Consider the following 16,436-nt stretch of genomic DNA (forward strand, 5'->3'; position numbering starts at 1 on the left):
CGAAACTGCCCCCAGCGCCGAAACGTTTCGGAGGCCTTCATAATGGCCTCCGAAACGTTTCGGGCACAAGGCTACTATAAATTCTGAACAGGAGCCAACACCCCAAAAGTCCAACATGGTAGTCTCTGAATGTGTGAACTATGCTCTGCAAACACTGAGGGTACAGATTGCATGTTCACAACATACTAGACTTGTTCTCACAACCATGAACTGGGTAGTACAAGCATCCTACCCAACCAATTGTGTATGCTCCCCATTTTTCTATTGTGTGTGAGCAAACGTTTAGGTAGGAAGAAGGGGGAGTGATCATGTTATGGGAGGAGAGATGGTCTTGTGGTAGCAAGCATGACTTGTCCCTTTAGCTAAGCAGGGTCCCTCCTGGTTGCATATAAATGGGAGACTACATGTGTGAGCATTTTAAGATATTATTATTATTACATTTTTATCCCGCTCTTCCTCCAAGGAGCCCAGAGCAGTATACTGCATACTTGAGTTTCTCTTTCACAACAACCCTGTGAAGTAGGTTAGGCTGAGAGAGAAGTGACTGGCCCAGAGTCACCCAGCTACAGGTGAAACTCGGAAAATGTGCAAAAGTCCATTAATTTCAGTAATGCAAATTAAAAGGTGAAACTGATATATGAGACAGACGCATTACATGCAAAGCGAGATAAGTCAAGCCTTAATTTGTTATAATGGTGATGATCATGGCGTACAGCTCATGAAAACCCCAAATCCACAATCCCAGAAAATTAGAATATTACATGGAACCAAGAAGACAAGGATTGTAGAATAGAACAATATCAGACCTCTGAAAAGTATAAGCATGCATATGTATTCAGTACTTGGTTTGGGCCCCTTTTGCAGCAATTACTGCCTCAATGCGGCGTGGCATGGATGCTATCAGCCTGTGGCACTGATGAGGTATTATGGAAGACCAGGATGCTTCATTAGCGGCCTTCAACAATTCTGCATTGTTTGGTCTCATGTCTCTCATCCTTCTCTTGGCAATGCCCCATAGATTCTCTATGGGGTCAGGTCAGGCGAGTTTGCTGGCCAATCAAGCACAGTACACTGTATACTTTTCAGAGGTGCGATATTGTTCTATTCTACAATCCTTGTCTTCTTGGTTCCATGTAATATCCTAATTTTCTGGGATTGTGGATTTGGGGTTTTCATGAGCTGTACGCCATGATCATCACAATTATAACAAATTAAGGCTTGACTTATCTCGCTTTGCATGTAATGCGTCTGTTTCATATATCAGTTTCACCTTTTAATTTGCATTACTGAAATTAATGGACTTTTGCATGATATTCTAGTTTTCCGAGTTTCACCTGTAGTTTCACTTGGAATTGCTCTGGGAAGAGCATCTAGGTTCAAAGTTCCCTGCCTGGCATCTCCAGGATAGGGAGGAGAGAGACTTCTGCCTGAAACCTTGGAGAAGCCGCTGCCAGTCTGTGTAGACAATACTGAGCTGGATGGACCAATGATCTGACTCAGTATATGGCCACTTCCTATGTGTGTGACAGGAGTTGGGTCGGGTGGCTTTTCTTCCTACCTTGTTAAATGCTGGGTACAAGAGCTGGATGGGACAGTGCCACCCTGCTCAGCTCTTCTCTCACACATGACCACAACGAACATTTATATACTACTTTTCAACAAAAGTTACCAAATAAATAAAATGGCTCCCTGTCCCCAAAGGGCTCACAATATTAAAAAAGAAGCCAGTGGAGGGATGCTGTGCTGGGGATGGATCGGGCCAGTTGGCCTGCCCCTGCTAAATAAAGGGACTCCCCACAAAGGCACCTCTTTGCTCAATTAGCAGGGGCACACAGCACACAAACACTCCCTTTTTAATTTAATTTTTTTTTGCCATTTTGTATTTTACAACATCTTTCCCAGTTCCCCCGCCCGCCCCCCCGCCCGAGCCCAACCTCCCCCTTCCCCTTTCAGCACTGATTGGGGGTTGGTGGGAAAAGAAAGGAGGAAAAGAGGAAGCCAGAGAGCAGAAAGGGAGGGAGGAAAGAGGAGAAGGGATACTCACTGTTGCACTAGTAGGTGTGGGTAGATCGGAGGGGTTTCTATTGTAAGAATAGTTCAAAGAAGTTGTCCCAGATTTCTGACCATTTATTTACTTTTGAAGGCCCATTTTTCATGTGCCGCTAACTCAGGCAGGTCCTGCACTCCTAGGGGGATTGGGAGATTTCCACTGCCTCAGTATTAACCTCTTGGCTTCCAGTAAGATCCTCCATAGCCATTGTTTAGAACTGGATTTTGGTCTCCAGTTGGATGGGATAAACCCCAACACTTCATGCAGATCTTTCAGTGCAAGAGACGAATCCATCACTACATTAATTTGCATCGTAACTTCCCCCCAGAAGCCTTGCACTATGGCACAGTCCCAGAACATATGTGTTAAATTGGCATGAGGATTACTTGCATCTCCAACAGTTACTATCTGAGGCCATTTTTAATCGCTTAAAGATATAGAGGGCTCCAATTTTGCTCACACACCCAGTTTTCAATTGTGTGAACTGCCTTACTGTCAAGTCAAGTGGGGCTAGGTTCCCCACCCCCCAAGTAATCAGGCTTCAACCTTGGGGGTGTGTGGTGTTCATCTGTCCAAGGGGTCAGAGGTCCAGGGCAGGCACAAGTCAGCACAACCCCAGCAGAACAATAGAAAGATACGTGTAGATAAAGAGCAGCCATGCCTCTATCATACCAATCTGTTGAAAACTACAGACAGCCTTCAGCTGGAGAATGGAATGGAAATAGCGGCTGCAGGTGATTGCTTAGTCTCTCGTGGATGGGTGGCTGTGGCAATTTGGTCTTAAAGGGGAAGTTCAGCTGATGGCACATCTGATACGAAATTGGACAGATTTTTGTGGTGAGCCTGAAGAAACAAAAACCTTCACCAACGGTAGCTGGGTGTTTCTGTAGTTCTGAATAACAGGCACTTCCTTTCTTGGTCAGTCTAGAGGGGGAAGAAAGACTTTCGCTCAAGTGCCCTTCCAGGATGGTGAGCCTTTTGAATTATTTTGATGTAACCAGCCATAGGCTTTTAAGTATTTTGGTGAAACCGCTTTGCTTTCTTGAGGTCTGGTGGGATTGGGGGTAGAGGCATCGTTTGGGGGTGACCCATGGGGCATGAGCCCCTAGTCAGAGTTCAATCTCGTCAGCCACCTCCCTCCACCATGATCTTGTTCAGAAAGGAAGTGGAGCAGTGAAGGCACCTGTGCAGAGCATGGGAGAGAGAGCTCCTGGCTTCACCCAATTCTCTGCTGTTTCCACCTTCATAGGTGCTGTACTATAACTTTATTTATTTATTTATTTATTTATTTTTACATTTTATATCCCGCTCTTCCTCCAAGGAGCCCAGAGCGGTGTACTACATGCTTAGGTTTCTCCTCACGACAACCCTGTGAAGTAGGTTAGGCTGAGAGAGAAGTGACTGGCCCAGAGTCACCCAGCTAGTTTCATGGCTGAATGGAGATTGGAACTCTGGTCTCCTCGGTCCTAGTCCTGCACTCTAGCCACTATACCACGCTGGCTCCCCATTAGAGACTTTAAGAACCATAGACAATAATTCTTTGGGGGTGGTGATCAGTGTTCCCTCTAACCGGAATTCCCAGATGTTGTTGACTACAACTCCCATAATCCCCAAGCAAAAGCCATTGCAGTGGGGGATTCTGGGAGATGTAGTCAACAACATCTGGGAATCCCCATTAGAGGGAACACTGGTGATGATTCAATTCAATTTAAATTAAATCCAGAGGAGACTGTGGCCCTAGGCGCCAGATCCTTTAAGTACCTACCAGCACACCTGATTAGGGGAATGCTTCTGAAGCCCATTGCTTAGTCACAAACATTGTATGCAGATGATCTTTGGTTCACCTCTGGGTATACAGATCAGTACAGTTACTGGAAAAAGCCTCAGACTCAGGCTACAAGGAGCTGTTGCCAGTTGGGGTAGACCACAATGAGTTAGATGGACTCACTGCAGAGTTAAACTTTGGGTTCTTTGACCATCTGGGGCATCAGGTTGTGGGGAGAGAGGGTGAGCATTTCAGGTATTAAAATCCAAATGTTTTTGTCAGTTCAGAAGGGAAAAAAAATTGTTATTATTGGCTTGGATATGGCATGAACGTGTATAGATTATGCAAATGTAATCTAATAGGATAGTGATGAATCATGCATACAGATCACATGTTGAAGTCATGAAATGGGATACTGTGCAATTAACCCCTCACCCCCCAAGATATTTAAAGAGTATGGAAAGCGAATGCTAAAGATGTACTGCACCGGGAATACCGTATATTTTGGGCCACACTTAGCCCCATGATCTGATTCAGGATAAACAAACTTCATATGAGGTAGTTAGAACACGAGTTCTCAAATTTAGGGCCCCAGATATTGTTGAGACAACTCCCATCATCCCTAGCCACAATGGCCTTTGTGGCTGGGGATGATGAGAAGTTGTAGTCCATCATCTGGGGATCCCAGGTTGAGAGCCCCTGAATTAGAAGACTTGAGAGCAACATTGGATCCCTAGACAACAGTTTTGGACTCCATTCCCACCTCCAAATATCAGAGAGTCAGTTGAGTAGGATCGTGAGGGAACGGTTTTTGAGGGAACGGTTTTTATTGAGATGTCAAACTACTCAAAAGTTATGGTACAATTATGGTGCTTCCAGAGCCTGGAGCATCATACAAAATATATACAGGTAAAATACTATGTACAAAAGGAAATATTTACAGATTGAAATACCATACAGTCTGCCAGAAAAGTATACAGCAGTTTGAGAGCGAAACACAAGCCAGCTTTAGATACACCTTTGGAGATATGAAATGTGATTTACGTAATCGGCGGGGGGGGGGTCACCTCCTCCATCCACTTCCAGAATTTCTCCCAGTCTGCTTTGGAACTAGTACGCTTTCCCCCTATTAACAAAACTGGTGAAACGTTTCCAGAAAAACGTAACTGTCACCTCCTCACTAATTTCAGTGCCCTTCTTTCTCTCTCTGTTTCTATGGAGATGCCTGAACTATGAACATATTTACCAGTCTGATGACTAATAGTGGTATAGAGCAGTACGTATCTACTTCCACTGTCACTCTTTCAGTGGATGGTCCCTCCTGTGCTCTTGACCCTTTGTTTGCTGAAGGGTGCATACAAACTACTACTTCTTATATACTGCTTCTTGGTTTCAAAGTGGTTTACATAGAAATAATAAATAAGGTGGCTCCCTGTCCCCAAAGAGCTCACAATCTACAAAGGAACAGAAGTTAGACACCAGCAACAACCTCTGGAAGTATGCTGTGTTGGGGTTGGATATGGATAGCTTCTTTCCTTTCCTTTTTTCCTTTTTACACATTTCATATCCCGCTCTTCCTCCAAGGAGCCCAGAGCGGTGTGCTGCATACTTAAGTTTCTCCTCACAACAACCCTGTGAAGTAGGTTAGGCTGAGAGAGAAGTGACTGGCCCCGAGTCACCCAGCAAGTCTCATGGCTGAATGGGGATTTGAACTCAGGTCTCCTCGGCCCTAGTCCAGCCCTCCTGCTTAATACAAGTGATCTGCCACTTTAAAAGATGCCTCTTTGCTCAGTTAGCAACAAAGAAGAGGTTGGCACTATTTTGGAAGGATGGAAAGAGGGAGGAGGGTCCTCGGTCTGTATTCCAGACCCCCTCGAGAGTATTCATCAGACCTACCTATATATGTAACCTACTCAGTAGTTTTCCACACTATGCTTATAATCTTATATAAGGTTGAACTGTGTGTAGGTACTAGGTAGACATGCCAAACAACACACTTTCTTTTAAAGGAAGGCTGACTGATTGATTGATAGTGCTCCAGGGCTTGGATACTGGGATATCCAATATATGCAGACATTTCATAAGGCAACATTTCAATAAGCAGAGATTTCATAAGACAAAGTGAAGCCGTTGCCTCAGACGACAGATGACTCGGGTGCCCGCAAGGCTGGGGCGCCAGCAAGGTTGCTCATCAGAGCAGCTCTTTGGGACAGCTCTGACCCTTCCAAGCTTTGCAAGAAGCACCGCTCCTCACCCTCCTTGCAAAGCTTGCAAGTAGGGATGTGCACGAATTGTATTTTGTAGTGCGATTCGAAAGACATCCCTTGCACCTTGCAATGGAGAGGAGAGCTGGTCTTGTGGTAGCAAGCATGACTTGTCCCCATAGCTAAGCAGGGTCTGCCCTGGTTGCATCTGAATGGGAGACCTGATGTGCGAGCTCTGCAAGATATTCCCCTCAGGGGATGAAGCCGCTCTGGGAAGAGCAGAAGGTTCCAAGTTCCCTCCCTGGCAGCATCTCCAAGATAGGGCTGAGAGAGATTCCTGCCTGCAACCTTGGAGAAGCCGCTGCCAGTCTGTGTAGACAATACTGAGCGAGATGGACCTATGGTCTGACTCAGTATATGGCAGCTTCCTATGTTCCACCTTGAAAACGGAGAACAGCAGGTGCTTTGCCAATTGCTGCTGCTTCCTGAATCAGCCGCGCTCCTCCCAGCTATCTGCACATGCCGGCAGCCCTCTCTCAGAGCTACCCTCGTGTGGCACCGGCACACACATGCCCCCCCACCCCCCCGCACGTGCAGTGGCCATTGCATGCTGGTGTCGCGTAACGGCCTCTGGTGTGTGCAGGTGGTTTTTGCTTATTTATATTTATGTAAACTGCTTTGGGAACTTTGTTGAAAAGTGGTATATAAGTATTCAACACATAGCTGGGAGGAGCACCGCCGATTCAGGAAGTGGCTGCAAGCAGCAGAGGAGCAGGACTACACCGGCTCTTCTCCACTTTAAAGGGGCCGGCGATGTGTTTCCAATTGTGCTATGAAACACGATTTGTGCAGATCGCTACTAGGGCTACTAGTTGGAGGGCTGTGGGCCACCTCCAGCCTCAAGGGCAGGGTGCCTCTGAGTACCAGTTGCAGGGGAGTAACAGCAGGAGAGAGGGCATGCCCTCAACTCCTGCCTGTGGGCTCCCTGGAGGCATCTGGTGGCCCAGTGTGCGAAACAGGATGCTGGACTAGATGGGCCTTGGGCCTGATCCAGCAGGGCTGTTCTTATGTTCTTATGTAAGAAACATGTGGAGAGAAGAGGAGGCTGTTGCCAGGATTTCTTTGAAAAGGGTCTGGATCCCACCAGTGGCAAGGAGCAGTTTGCCTCAGGTGCCACAACACCTTGGGCCAGCCCTGTTGGGTGTGCAGCTCAGAGAGTCCTCGAGGCACCTGCATCTCTCTCCACCCAATTGTCCAATGGTGCCCAGGCTTGGGCCAGTTGAAATATGTTGTGGACAAAAACGGTTAAAAAAATAATAATCAGAGACCATAGATTAAATTCCATTGATCTCTTAAAAAGATTTTCTAGATAGAACATTCCGAGGCGATTCTCACGATTGGCCAAAAGTGGGCTAAGGGAGCCTAGACTGCTTTTGGCCGACCGTGTGTTGCAACGGGAGCTGCGCGGCCCCCGACAGCAAACCGCTCAAAGTACCCCTCCCCTTAGCTGTTAACCTCGGCTTTTTGATTGTGTGTCACTGCAGCATGCAGCGACACACGAGTAGACCATTGACCGGGAGGCTGCAAGCGGCCTCCAGGGCTCAGGGGTCCCTCCAGGATACCCCGCGTACTTGCATGGGGCATCCTGGAACTTCTGGGGGCCATGTGGCCCCCGATCTCCGCAGTCCCCGGTGGCTCTGTGACGGAGCCAGCAGTCATGTGGGCGGCTGATCCGGCCGCCCAGGGCTCCATTTCGATCATCTGCGGGGATCTCCCCGCAAACCCCCTAATGGCGCTTCCCACTGATCGTGGGAATCGCCTCTCCCCCTCTTTTTCATGGCAGCCAACATGCTTGCTGCTGTATCTTGATTGTACTTTGAGTAATCACTCCTTGATTGATGTATCTTAACCCCGTATATGTTCTTGGTCAACTAAAATGGGGTTTAAGATGACTGATTGAAACTGCAATTCAGGGACAATTCTAGACTCCACAAATTGCACCCAAAGGCTATAGATTCTCACTATTCTCTTTCTAATAATTCTCAATAGATTCGGATTCAAGAACAATTAGAAACAGCAGACAATCTTGTGATAACTTTAAAGGCTAGACAATTTAACTGCTAACATGAGGAAACAATTTTATCAATTTCTAACGGTTGTACTCAAGGGCAATATAATTGGATTGATTTGTCAGGAGCAAGCTTATTTATATAATTGCTTGGCTGAGATATGCTTGTGGGCATTTGCATTCGTAGTATTTGATTTTATTTAACATATTTATATACTGTCCAAAACTTATGTCTGTTATTGTGAGAGCTTTGACCAAAAACCACAGTTCATATACATAAAAATGCACCATGTTTTGGCACTAGGCAGTGAAATCCTATACATGGTTATTAAGAAGTATGTCAAATGTGCAGGGCTGTTCCAAGGGTTTTTGGCACCCTAGGTCAAAAACAAGCAGCACTACCCAGGCTTTGGGAGAGATACTTGGGTAGGGCTAATCGTGTGAAGCACCGGGATCAAGGCCAGTCCTGGCGCTGTTCTACCAGATAGCCTGAGAATTTATCCCAGGCTTTTACCTGGATCAAAGGGCACAAGTGTGCCCTTTGACGCAGGTCCCTGGTTGTTAAATACTCAGGACAGGATAGAGAGCCAAGCAAGACAAGATTGACTTTGCTCGCTTGCTCTTTCTCCCCCTCCAGGGAGGAGAGTGAATGGGCAATCCCAGCAAATCAGACATGTCAGTGGTTGCTTGGAGAGGGAAAGAGAGGTATGTTGCGCCCCCACCCCCAAGAACTGGTGCCCTAGATATCCGCCTAGGTCTGGCTATGCAAATGAGGTTTGGCTGGCTATGCAAATGAGGCTTACTCCCCAATAACTGTGTTTAGGATTGCAGACTTAATCCTGAATGGAATATATCCCAAAGTGTGCTTTTAATCCTGGCTGAGACTATTGCTCCCACCCCCAAAGATCTCTTCCCTCCTTCTGGTATCCCAAATAGTGCCCCTTGGAAAAGAAAAACCTATAATGGTTTCTACCTTCTATACTGCCTAGCACTAGGGGCAAGTTAACATTTTTATACCTGTGGCCATCACTCAGTAAGCTGACCCTGCTGTAATGAGTTATTACATCAGTTATTATGAATTACTGTGTGAGGAAACCCAACAGCACCACATTCACCCAACATTTCCCACCAATAAGGAACTTCTATGCTGTTATCTTCAGGCAGAAATGCTGCATCGGACCTATTTATATTGAAACAGGCAAATAAGAAAGATCATTGATTTCCCCCACCATAACAGATGTTCATCTATTGCAATATTCTGCCTAGTGGGAAACCCTGAAGTGTTTCCAGGGGGATTTCCCCCAGCTACTAAGGGGGTTTCCTCAATGAGAAGATGAGTAAGTGAGAACACACAAAATGTGTTTGTAACAGCAGGTAGGGTGTGCACAAAACCAGCTGGCCCAGTTAGGTTCGAGTCTGAACTGGACTCAGACAGGACCAGGCCAGTTTGGTTTTGCTCCCCCTTGAAACCCCCTGGGTTTGGTTCGGGTGTGTGTGTTCACAACTCATTTTTTAAATCCCCCCTTTCCCCCTCGTGCTGGCCATTTTGGAGGCCACCGTACATGTGTACTGGACCTCTGCTTGGCCTGGGTCATGACCTGGCCACCAAGGGGCCCAGTGCACATGTGCAGCGGCCTCCAAAATGGGAAAGTCCCGGAAAGGGCCAAAGAACAATTTTTGCCATGAGGAAGGCCGGTGGAAGGGAGTGATTAGCCCCTCAGAGAACCTCCCGCCGGAGGGAGTAAGTATACAATTTGACTCGCAAACCCCCCTCACGGTGTGTGTTCAGTCCAGGGTTGGACCAAGAAGGGGTGGTTCGGTTCGACCCCAAACTGTTGAACCGAACCTGTTCGACTTTGAACCTGTTTGCACATCCCTAACAGTGGGGACTAGTCTAGGGTGTACTCTCACCCAGAGCAGCACTGATGCCCAATAACCTATGCCAGGGTTCTCAAATTTGGGTCCCCAGATGTTGTTGGACTACAACTTCTATCATCCCCAGCCACAATGGCCTAAGCCATTGGACCCATAATACTACATGTGATTGTGTGGCACACCACATCGCAGAATCCTCTACAACAGAGATTCTCAACATTGGGTCCCCAGATGTTATTGGACTTCAGCTCCCATAATCCCCAACCTCAGTGGCCTTTTGGGGGGGATTATGGGAGTTGAAGTCCAATAACATCTGGGGACCCAACACTGAGAATCCCTGCTCTACAATATTCAGGGGCCCCATAACACACATGTTGATAAGGACAGGATTCCCTGAGGAAAGAAAGTTTGCTAAGCACTGGCGTATGACATTGATAGAAAGTATACTTGATTACAATCATCCCTCGCCTACTGCGGTTTTCCCAACTACGGTTTTGAGTATCTGCGACTGGAAAATTATGACTGATCTCACCAACAGCGATTCAAGTATACACGATTTCTCATGGAATTCTGTTTTGCAAGAGGCACAATTTTTGCTTGCGAGAAGTGGGAAAGAGTGGAGGGAAGGTGGAGGAGTGAGGAGTGAGAGAGACATTGGAGAGAAGTGGAGGGAAGAGAGAGAGGCACAGAGGAGAGAAAGAGAGGCAGAAGAGTAGAGGAAAGAGAGATAAAGAGAGATGGAGGAGAGAGGAGAAGCGGAGGTGAGAGAGAAGTAAGTGTGTACACATAAGAACAGCCCTGCTGGATCAGGCCCAAGGCCTACCTAGTCCAGCATCCTGTTTCACACCGTGGCTCACCAGATGCCTCTGGGGAGTCCACAAGCAAGAGGTATGTGCATGCCCTCTCTCCTGTTGTTGCCCTCCTGCAACTGGTACTGAGAGGCATCGTGCCTCTGAGGCTGGAGATGGCCCACAGCCATCAGACTAGTAGCCATTGATGGACCTGTCCTCCATGAATCTGTCTAAGCCCCTTTTAAAGCCACCCAAGCTGGTAGCCATCACCACATCCCATGACAAGGAATTCCATAGATTAATTATGCGATGTGTGAAAAAGTACTTCCGCTTGTTGGTCCTAAAATTCCCAACCTTCAGTTTCATGGAGTGACCCATGGTTCTAGTGTTGTGAGAGAGGAATAAAAATTCATCTCTGTCTACCCTCTCCACTTCATGCAGAATTGTATACACTTCAATCATGTCTCCCCTTAGTTGCCTCTTTTCCAAGGTAAAGAGCCTCAGATGCTGTAGCCTAGCCTCATAAGAAAGGTGCTCTAGGCCCCTGATCATTTTGGTTGCCTTCTTCTGCACCTTTTCCAATATCCTTCTTAAGATACGGTGACCAAAGCTGTCTGCAGTACTCCAAATGTGGCCGCACCATAGATTTGTATAAGGACATTATAATATTAGCATTTTTATTTTCAATCCCCTTCCTAATGATTCCCAGCATGGAATTAGCTTTTTTCCACAGCTGCCGCACACTGAGATGACACTTTCAATAAGTTGTCCACCATGACCCCAAGATCCCTCTCCTTGTCAGCCTCTGACAGCTCAGATCCCATCAGCATATACTTGAAGTTGGGGTTTTTCGTCCCAATGTGCATCACTTTACCCTTGCTTTGTTGCCCACTCCCCCAGTTTGGAGAGATCTTTTTGGAGTTCCTCACAATCCGTTGTGGATTTCACTACCCTAAATAGTTTAGTGTCATCTTAGTGTACACTAAACATGTACAGTTTAGTGTACAAGTACATATGTACCTGTACTTTGCACAGTGCAGCATGTGTTGGGAGGGGAACTGTGGAGAGAAAGGTGCTGTGTTTTTACTGCTGTGTTTTCTTTGCATGTGCCTTGGGGTGGAACTGGGGAGAGAAGAAGGGTGCTGTGTTTTTATTGCTGTGTTTCATTCTTCTTGATGACCCTTACTGATTCCTGGTGACTTAAAGTGCATTTGAGGGTGTGGTTTTATTTTTATTTTTATGTTGGGGGGGGGGGATGTTTCAAAAATTTTCCAGAGGTTCTATCTGCTCATTCCTCTTGGTGACTTTTGCTGATTCTAGCTGATTCTCTGGTGATATTTGGGGATTTTTGAGACTTCTCAGTGATTTTTGACCATTTCCCCTTTGATTTTGAGGTGTTTTCATGACCACGGTCTCCCTAACACCCTGTTTTCCATTGATTCCTATGTCTTGCCAACTGCGAATTTTCCAACTGCAGGTTTTTGCAAGAACCCAGCCCCCGTGGCTGATGAGGGATGGCTGTAGTTCATTCCATTTCTGCTGCTTCCTTGCTGTACATTTCTGCTTTACAGATCATGAAAAGGACACTGTTAAAACCAATGATGTCAAATGGGCCGTTTTCTTTGAAACTGCACCAAAATGAGCAAAACAGCTTTAAAATCGTAAGTACTGGAATAAACTGCAGTGGCCTAAAACCAATTTATGGTAAATGTGAGGGAAGTAAAATATATTATATTGTCAGTAGCTTGAGCCTCCCAGCACTAGAACCAGGAAAATGTGGCTCAGTATGAGGCTCTTCTAAGTGGGTGCAGTCTAGATGTCTTTGGGGTCAATATGGATTCCCAGATTCCTGCTGACTCCGCCCACCCTGGTCAACCATTGAGCTCTCCTAAACAGGATGGAGAGGCTTCCTGTTTGGTGCAGGACCTCGCCTGGTAACTGTTGTCTCCCAGCTCACCCCGGGTGTTGTCCACAGCTCATCATAGGAACCTAGGAAGCTGCCTTCTACCGAGTCAGACCATTAGTCCATCTAGCTCAGTATTGTCTACCCAGACTGGCAGCGGCTTCCCCAAAGTTGCAGGCAGGAGTCTTCTCAGCCCTGTCTGGAGTTGCCAAGGAGGGAACTGCAAGCATGCAGATGCTCTTCCCAGAAAGGCCCCATCTCCTAAGGAGAATATCTTACGGTGCTCACATGTAGTCTCCCATTCAAATGCAACCAAAGCAGACCCGGCTTAGCAAAGGGGGCAATTCATGCTTGCTACCACAAGACCAGCTCTCCTCCCTGACATAAACCAATATAACCCTTCTTAGGGTGGTGGTTGGCTATCCCTCACTGGAAGTCTTCAAGCTGAGACTGATTAGCCATCTACTGGGGATGATTTGAATTTCCAACATCAAGCTGCAGGCTTGATGAGAGGGCCTACAAGGCTCCATCCATCTGACTCTATAGTTCTGTGACTAAGATGAAATCATAATTCAGGAGCAGCCGCCCTTGACACCATCATGAGCTTTTCGAGAACAGTAGTGCACAGACATATGACTCTTTGAAGCTTTCTCTTTTTGTTTTTGCCAGAGTTTTGGATAGAATAGTGGTTGAACTAGTGATCAGAATAGTGAAGAGTAGAAGCATTTTATTTATTTTATTTTTTACATCCTGCTCTTCCTCGAAGGAGCCCAAAGCAGTGTACTACATACTTAAGTTTCTCCTCACAACAACCCTGTGAAGTAGGTTAGGCTGAGAGAGAAGTGACTGGCCCAGAGTCACACAGCAAGTATTTGGCTGAATGGGGATTTGAACTCGGGTCTCCCCAGTCCTAGTCCAGCACTCTAACCACTACACCATGCAGGCGTGGATAGGATAGGAAGACCCTCCACAATCCTTCCCTACTTTGGTACTACATCAAAGGTTCTCACACTTTGGGTCCCCAGATGTTGTGGGAGTACAACGCCCATCAACCTCAGCCACAATGGCCAAAGTCTGCTGTGACTAAAGATGATTGGAATTGTAGTCCCACAACATCTGGGGACCCAAGTTTGAGAACCCCTGTACTACCTAGTCAATGGAGCCACTTTTAGGATTTGGGTTACGTTCCCTCAGTCTTAGAATGATTTTGCATGCACGTGTACATCAAACTGGCCCAAATGAGCACTTATAGGATATTTTCCAGAAAGGCAGTAAGTGAACCCAGCCTGCTTTCTATCGCTCAAGACCAATTTCCTTCAAGCAAAACAGAAACTTTGCAAATCATCAGTCCGTATCATGCAGCAGGTGGATGCTACTTCCTCCTTGATATTTTTAGCAGTAGTATCATGATAACCGAGGAATGAAAAAGTGAAGTGATAGTACATGGCATTGGCCTAAGTGCCCAGATTGCTCGATGCACACAGGAACCCTCATAATCCTTCTGTAGGCCAATATTATAATAACCCCCCTTATGACGGGTGGGAGGCTGAGAGATAGAAGGCTGCAGAAAGGCATCCAGTGAGCTCATGCCTCAGGTGAATGATGAAGTGGGAATGTCCCAGGCCCTGCCTTGGGAGCCAACATGGCCGATGGATAGTTTGACTCCTCTCACCTCCTCCAGTTTTTGTCTTTTCCCCCTGTAGAGGCCCTTTTTCTGGATTATCCCTTTGCTATTTTATTATTTTACTTCCCGGGAATGAGAGGAGAGGAGAGCTGGTCTTGTGGTAGCAAGCATGACTTGTCCCCATAGCTAAGCAGGGTCTGCCCTGGTTGCATCTGAATGGGAGACTTGATGTGTGAGCACTGCAAGAGATTCCCCTCAGGGGATGAAGCCGCTCTGGGAAGAGCAGAAGGTTCCAAGTTCCTTCCCTGGCAGCATCTCCAAGATAGTGCTGAGAGAGATTCCTGCCTGCAACCTTGGAGAAGCCGCTGCCAGTCTGTGAAGACAATACTGAGCAAGATAGACCAATGGTCTGACTCAGTATATGGCAGCTTCCTATGTTCCTATGTCAGCAGGCGGGCGGCAGCAGGAGTGGCTAGCAAGCTGGCTAGCGGGGGACGGGAGGCGGGGGAGGCAAATGAAGTGGCCCCTGAGGCAGGGCGAGGCGGCTCTGGAGGCAGGGCAGCCTGTGTCCTCTGGATGCTTCCGCCCGATTGTAGCTCTGCTTCTGGCTCCAGCTCAGCCAGTATTCCAAGTGAGGTTTTGACATTCCTTCCTCCTTCCTCTTCCTCCCGCTACTGTTGCAGGAGGTTTTATACATATCAGCACAGGGGAAAGCCTTCAGTGCTGACGGGCTGCATTTAAGCCGCTGCCAGTCTGTGAAGACAATACTGAGCTAGCTAGACCAATAGCCTGACTCAGTATATGGCAGCTTCCTATGTTCCTATGTAATGGGGCTTCTTTTCTCGTTCCAGGTGTTTGGGCTGATTTCAGTTGTTGGGCTCCTTGTTGTAGTAATAACGCACTTCATGGAACCCTCCACTATAATCTTTTCGGAAGATGAAGTTGTCAGCAGTAGCTCACAAGATAAGGATGACCCCCAAACGGGAAGAGGCAAAGTGTCTGAGATGGACAGCAACCGTAGATGTCATGATTCATGCAAGTAAGCCAAGCCAAGAGTTTGGGGCGTATGTTTCCCAAGCCCTTTTGGCCCGAGCTTGTATCCTATGAAGCTAACATAACCTAGATAAGGAGCCCTACTAGGGAGCTGCACAGAATTCTTAACAATCAGCAAATTAAGTTCTGGTCAAAATTACTTGACTAGCAAGCCAGAGGTTGCTGGTTCAAATCCCCGCTGGTATGTTTCCCAAACTATGGGAAATGCCTATATTGGGCAGCAGTGATACAGGAAGATGCTGAAAGGCATCATCTCATACTACACGGGAGATGGCAATGGCAAACCCCTCCTGTATTATACTAAAAGAAAACCACAGGGCTCTGTGGTCGCCAGGAGTTGACAGTGATTTGATGGCACACTTTACCTTTACCAGTCCAGTTTATTGTATGTGACTATAAGCCTTTACAAAGCTATTTTAAAATACATACATATTCCAAACCAAAGAATAAAATAAGATAAAATATTCTCAGATTAAAAAATCTTCATTACAGTTTACTGCAATAGTTCCCAAAAATGCAATATGGATAGTCTTAGCCGCTTTTGCAAGTTTGACATGTAATATATGGATCAACATCAGCCAGCAACCAACAAATTTTCTCCTTAGCATTCCCCACCCCCATTGAATTTAATATAAGATTAGTCCTAAAAATCTCTCCCAAGGGCACTGAAAAAGAGGGCAATACAATACATAATGTTCTATGTCCTCAACATTAAGTTAATAATGAATAAAACTAACAACATCTTTATTTATTGGCCACCCTAGAACCATTATTCTTTGGGCGGTTCACAAAATAAATAACTTCAGGCCAATGGTGTCGGGAGGGCATGGGCAGTCTGTGTCCCCAGGGGCTGAAAACAAAATGGCCACTGAAAACAAAATGGCCACCATGCACGCTGAAATGGCCTCTGTGAGGCCTGGCATGGCCTAGGGCCTCACAGAGGCCATTTGAGCATGCACAGTGGCCATTTTGATTTTGGTGGCCATTAATTTTTTTTTTAAATGGCACCGCCCTTTAAGTGGTGCCTGGGGCACATACCCTACCTGCCCCACACTAGATACGCCCCTGCACACATGTGCAGTGGCCTAAACCATCCCAGAGAA

At 46.6% G+C, this 16,436-nt stretch overlaps 1 protein-coding gene across 1 annotated transcript in view; it reads left to right on the plus strand.

Annotated features, from left to right (window-relative positions):
• Window positions 1–2,881: 2,881 nt before the first annotated feature.
• The window catches only part of PLD4 (phospholipase D family member 4), a 34,189-nt gene continuing 20,634 nt past the window's right edge, over window positions 2,882–16,436 (plus strand). Inside the window, exons 1-3 of the mRNA XM_053259610.1 lie at window positions 2,882–3,019; window positions 12,325–12,414; window positions 15,132–15,319. Coding sequence (XP_053115585.1) covers window positions 3,017–3,019; window positions 12,325–12,414; window positions 15,132–15,319 — 281 coding nt within the window. The 5' untranslated portion in view covers window positions 2,882–3,016. The remainder of the gene's footprint in view (window positions 3,020–12,324; window positions 12,415–15,131; window positions 15,320–16,436) is intronic.

The sequence above is a fragment of the Hemicordylus capensis genome, chromosome 1, assembly GCF_027244095.1.
Source record: "Hemicordylus capensis ecotype Gifberg chromosome 1, rHemCap1.1.pri, whole genome shotgun sequence".
NCBI classification, from domain to species: domain Eukaryota; kingdom Metazoa; phylum Chordata; class Lepidosauria; order Squamata; family Cordylidae; genus Hemicordylus; species Hemicordylus capensis.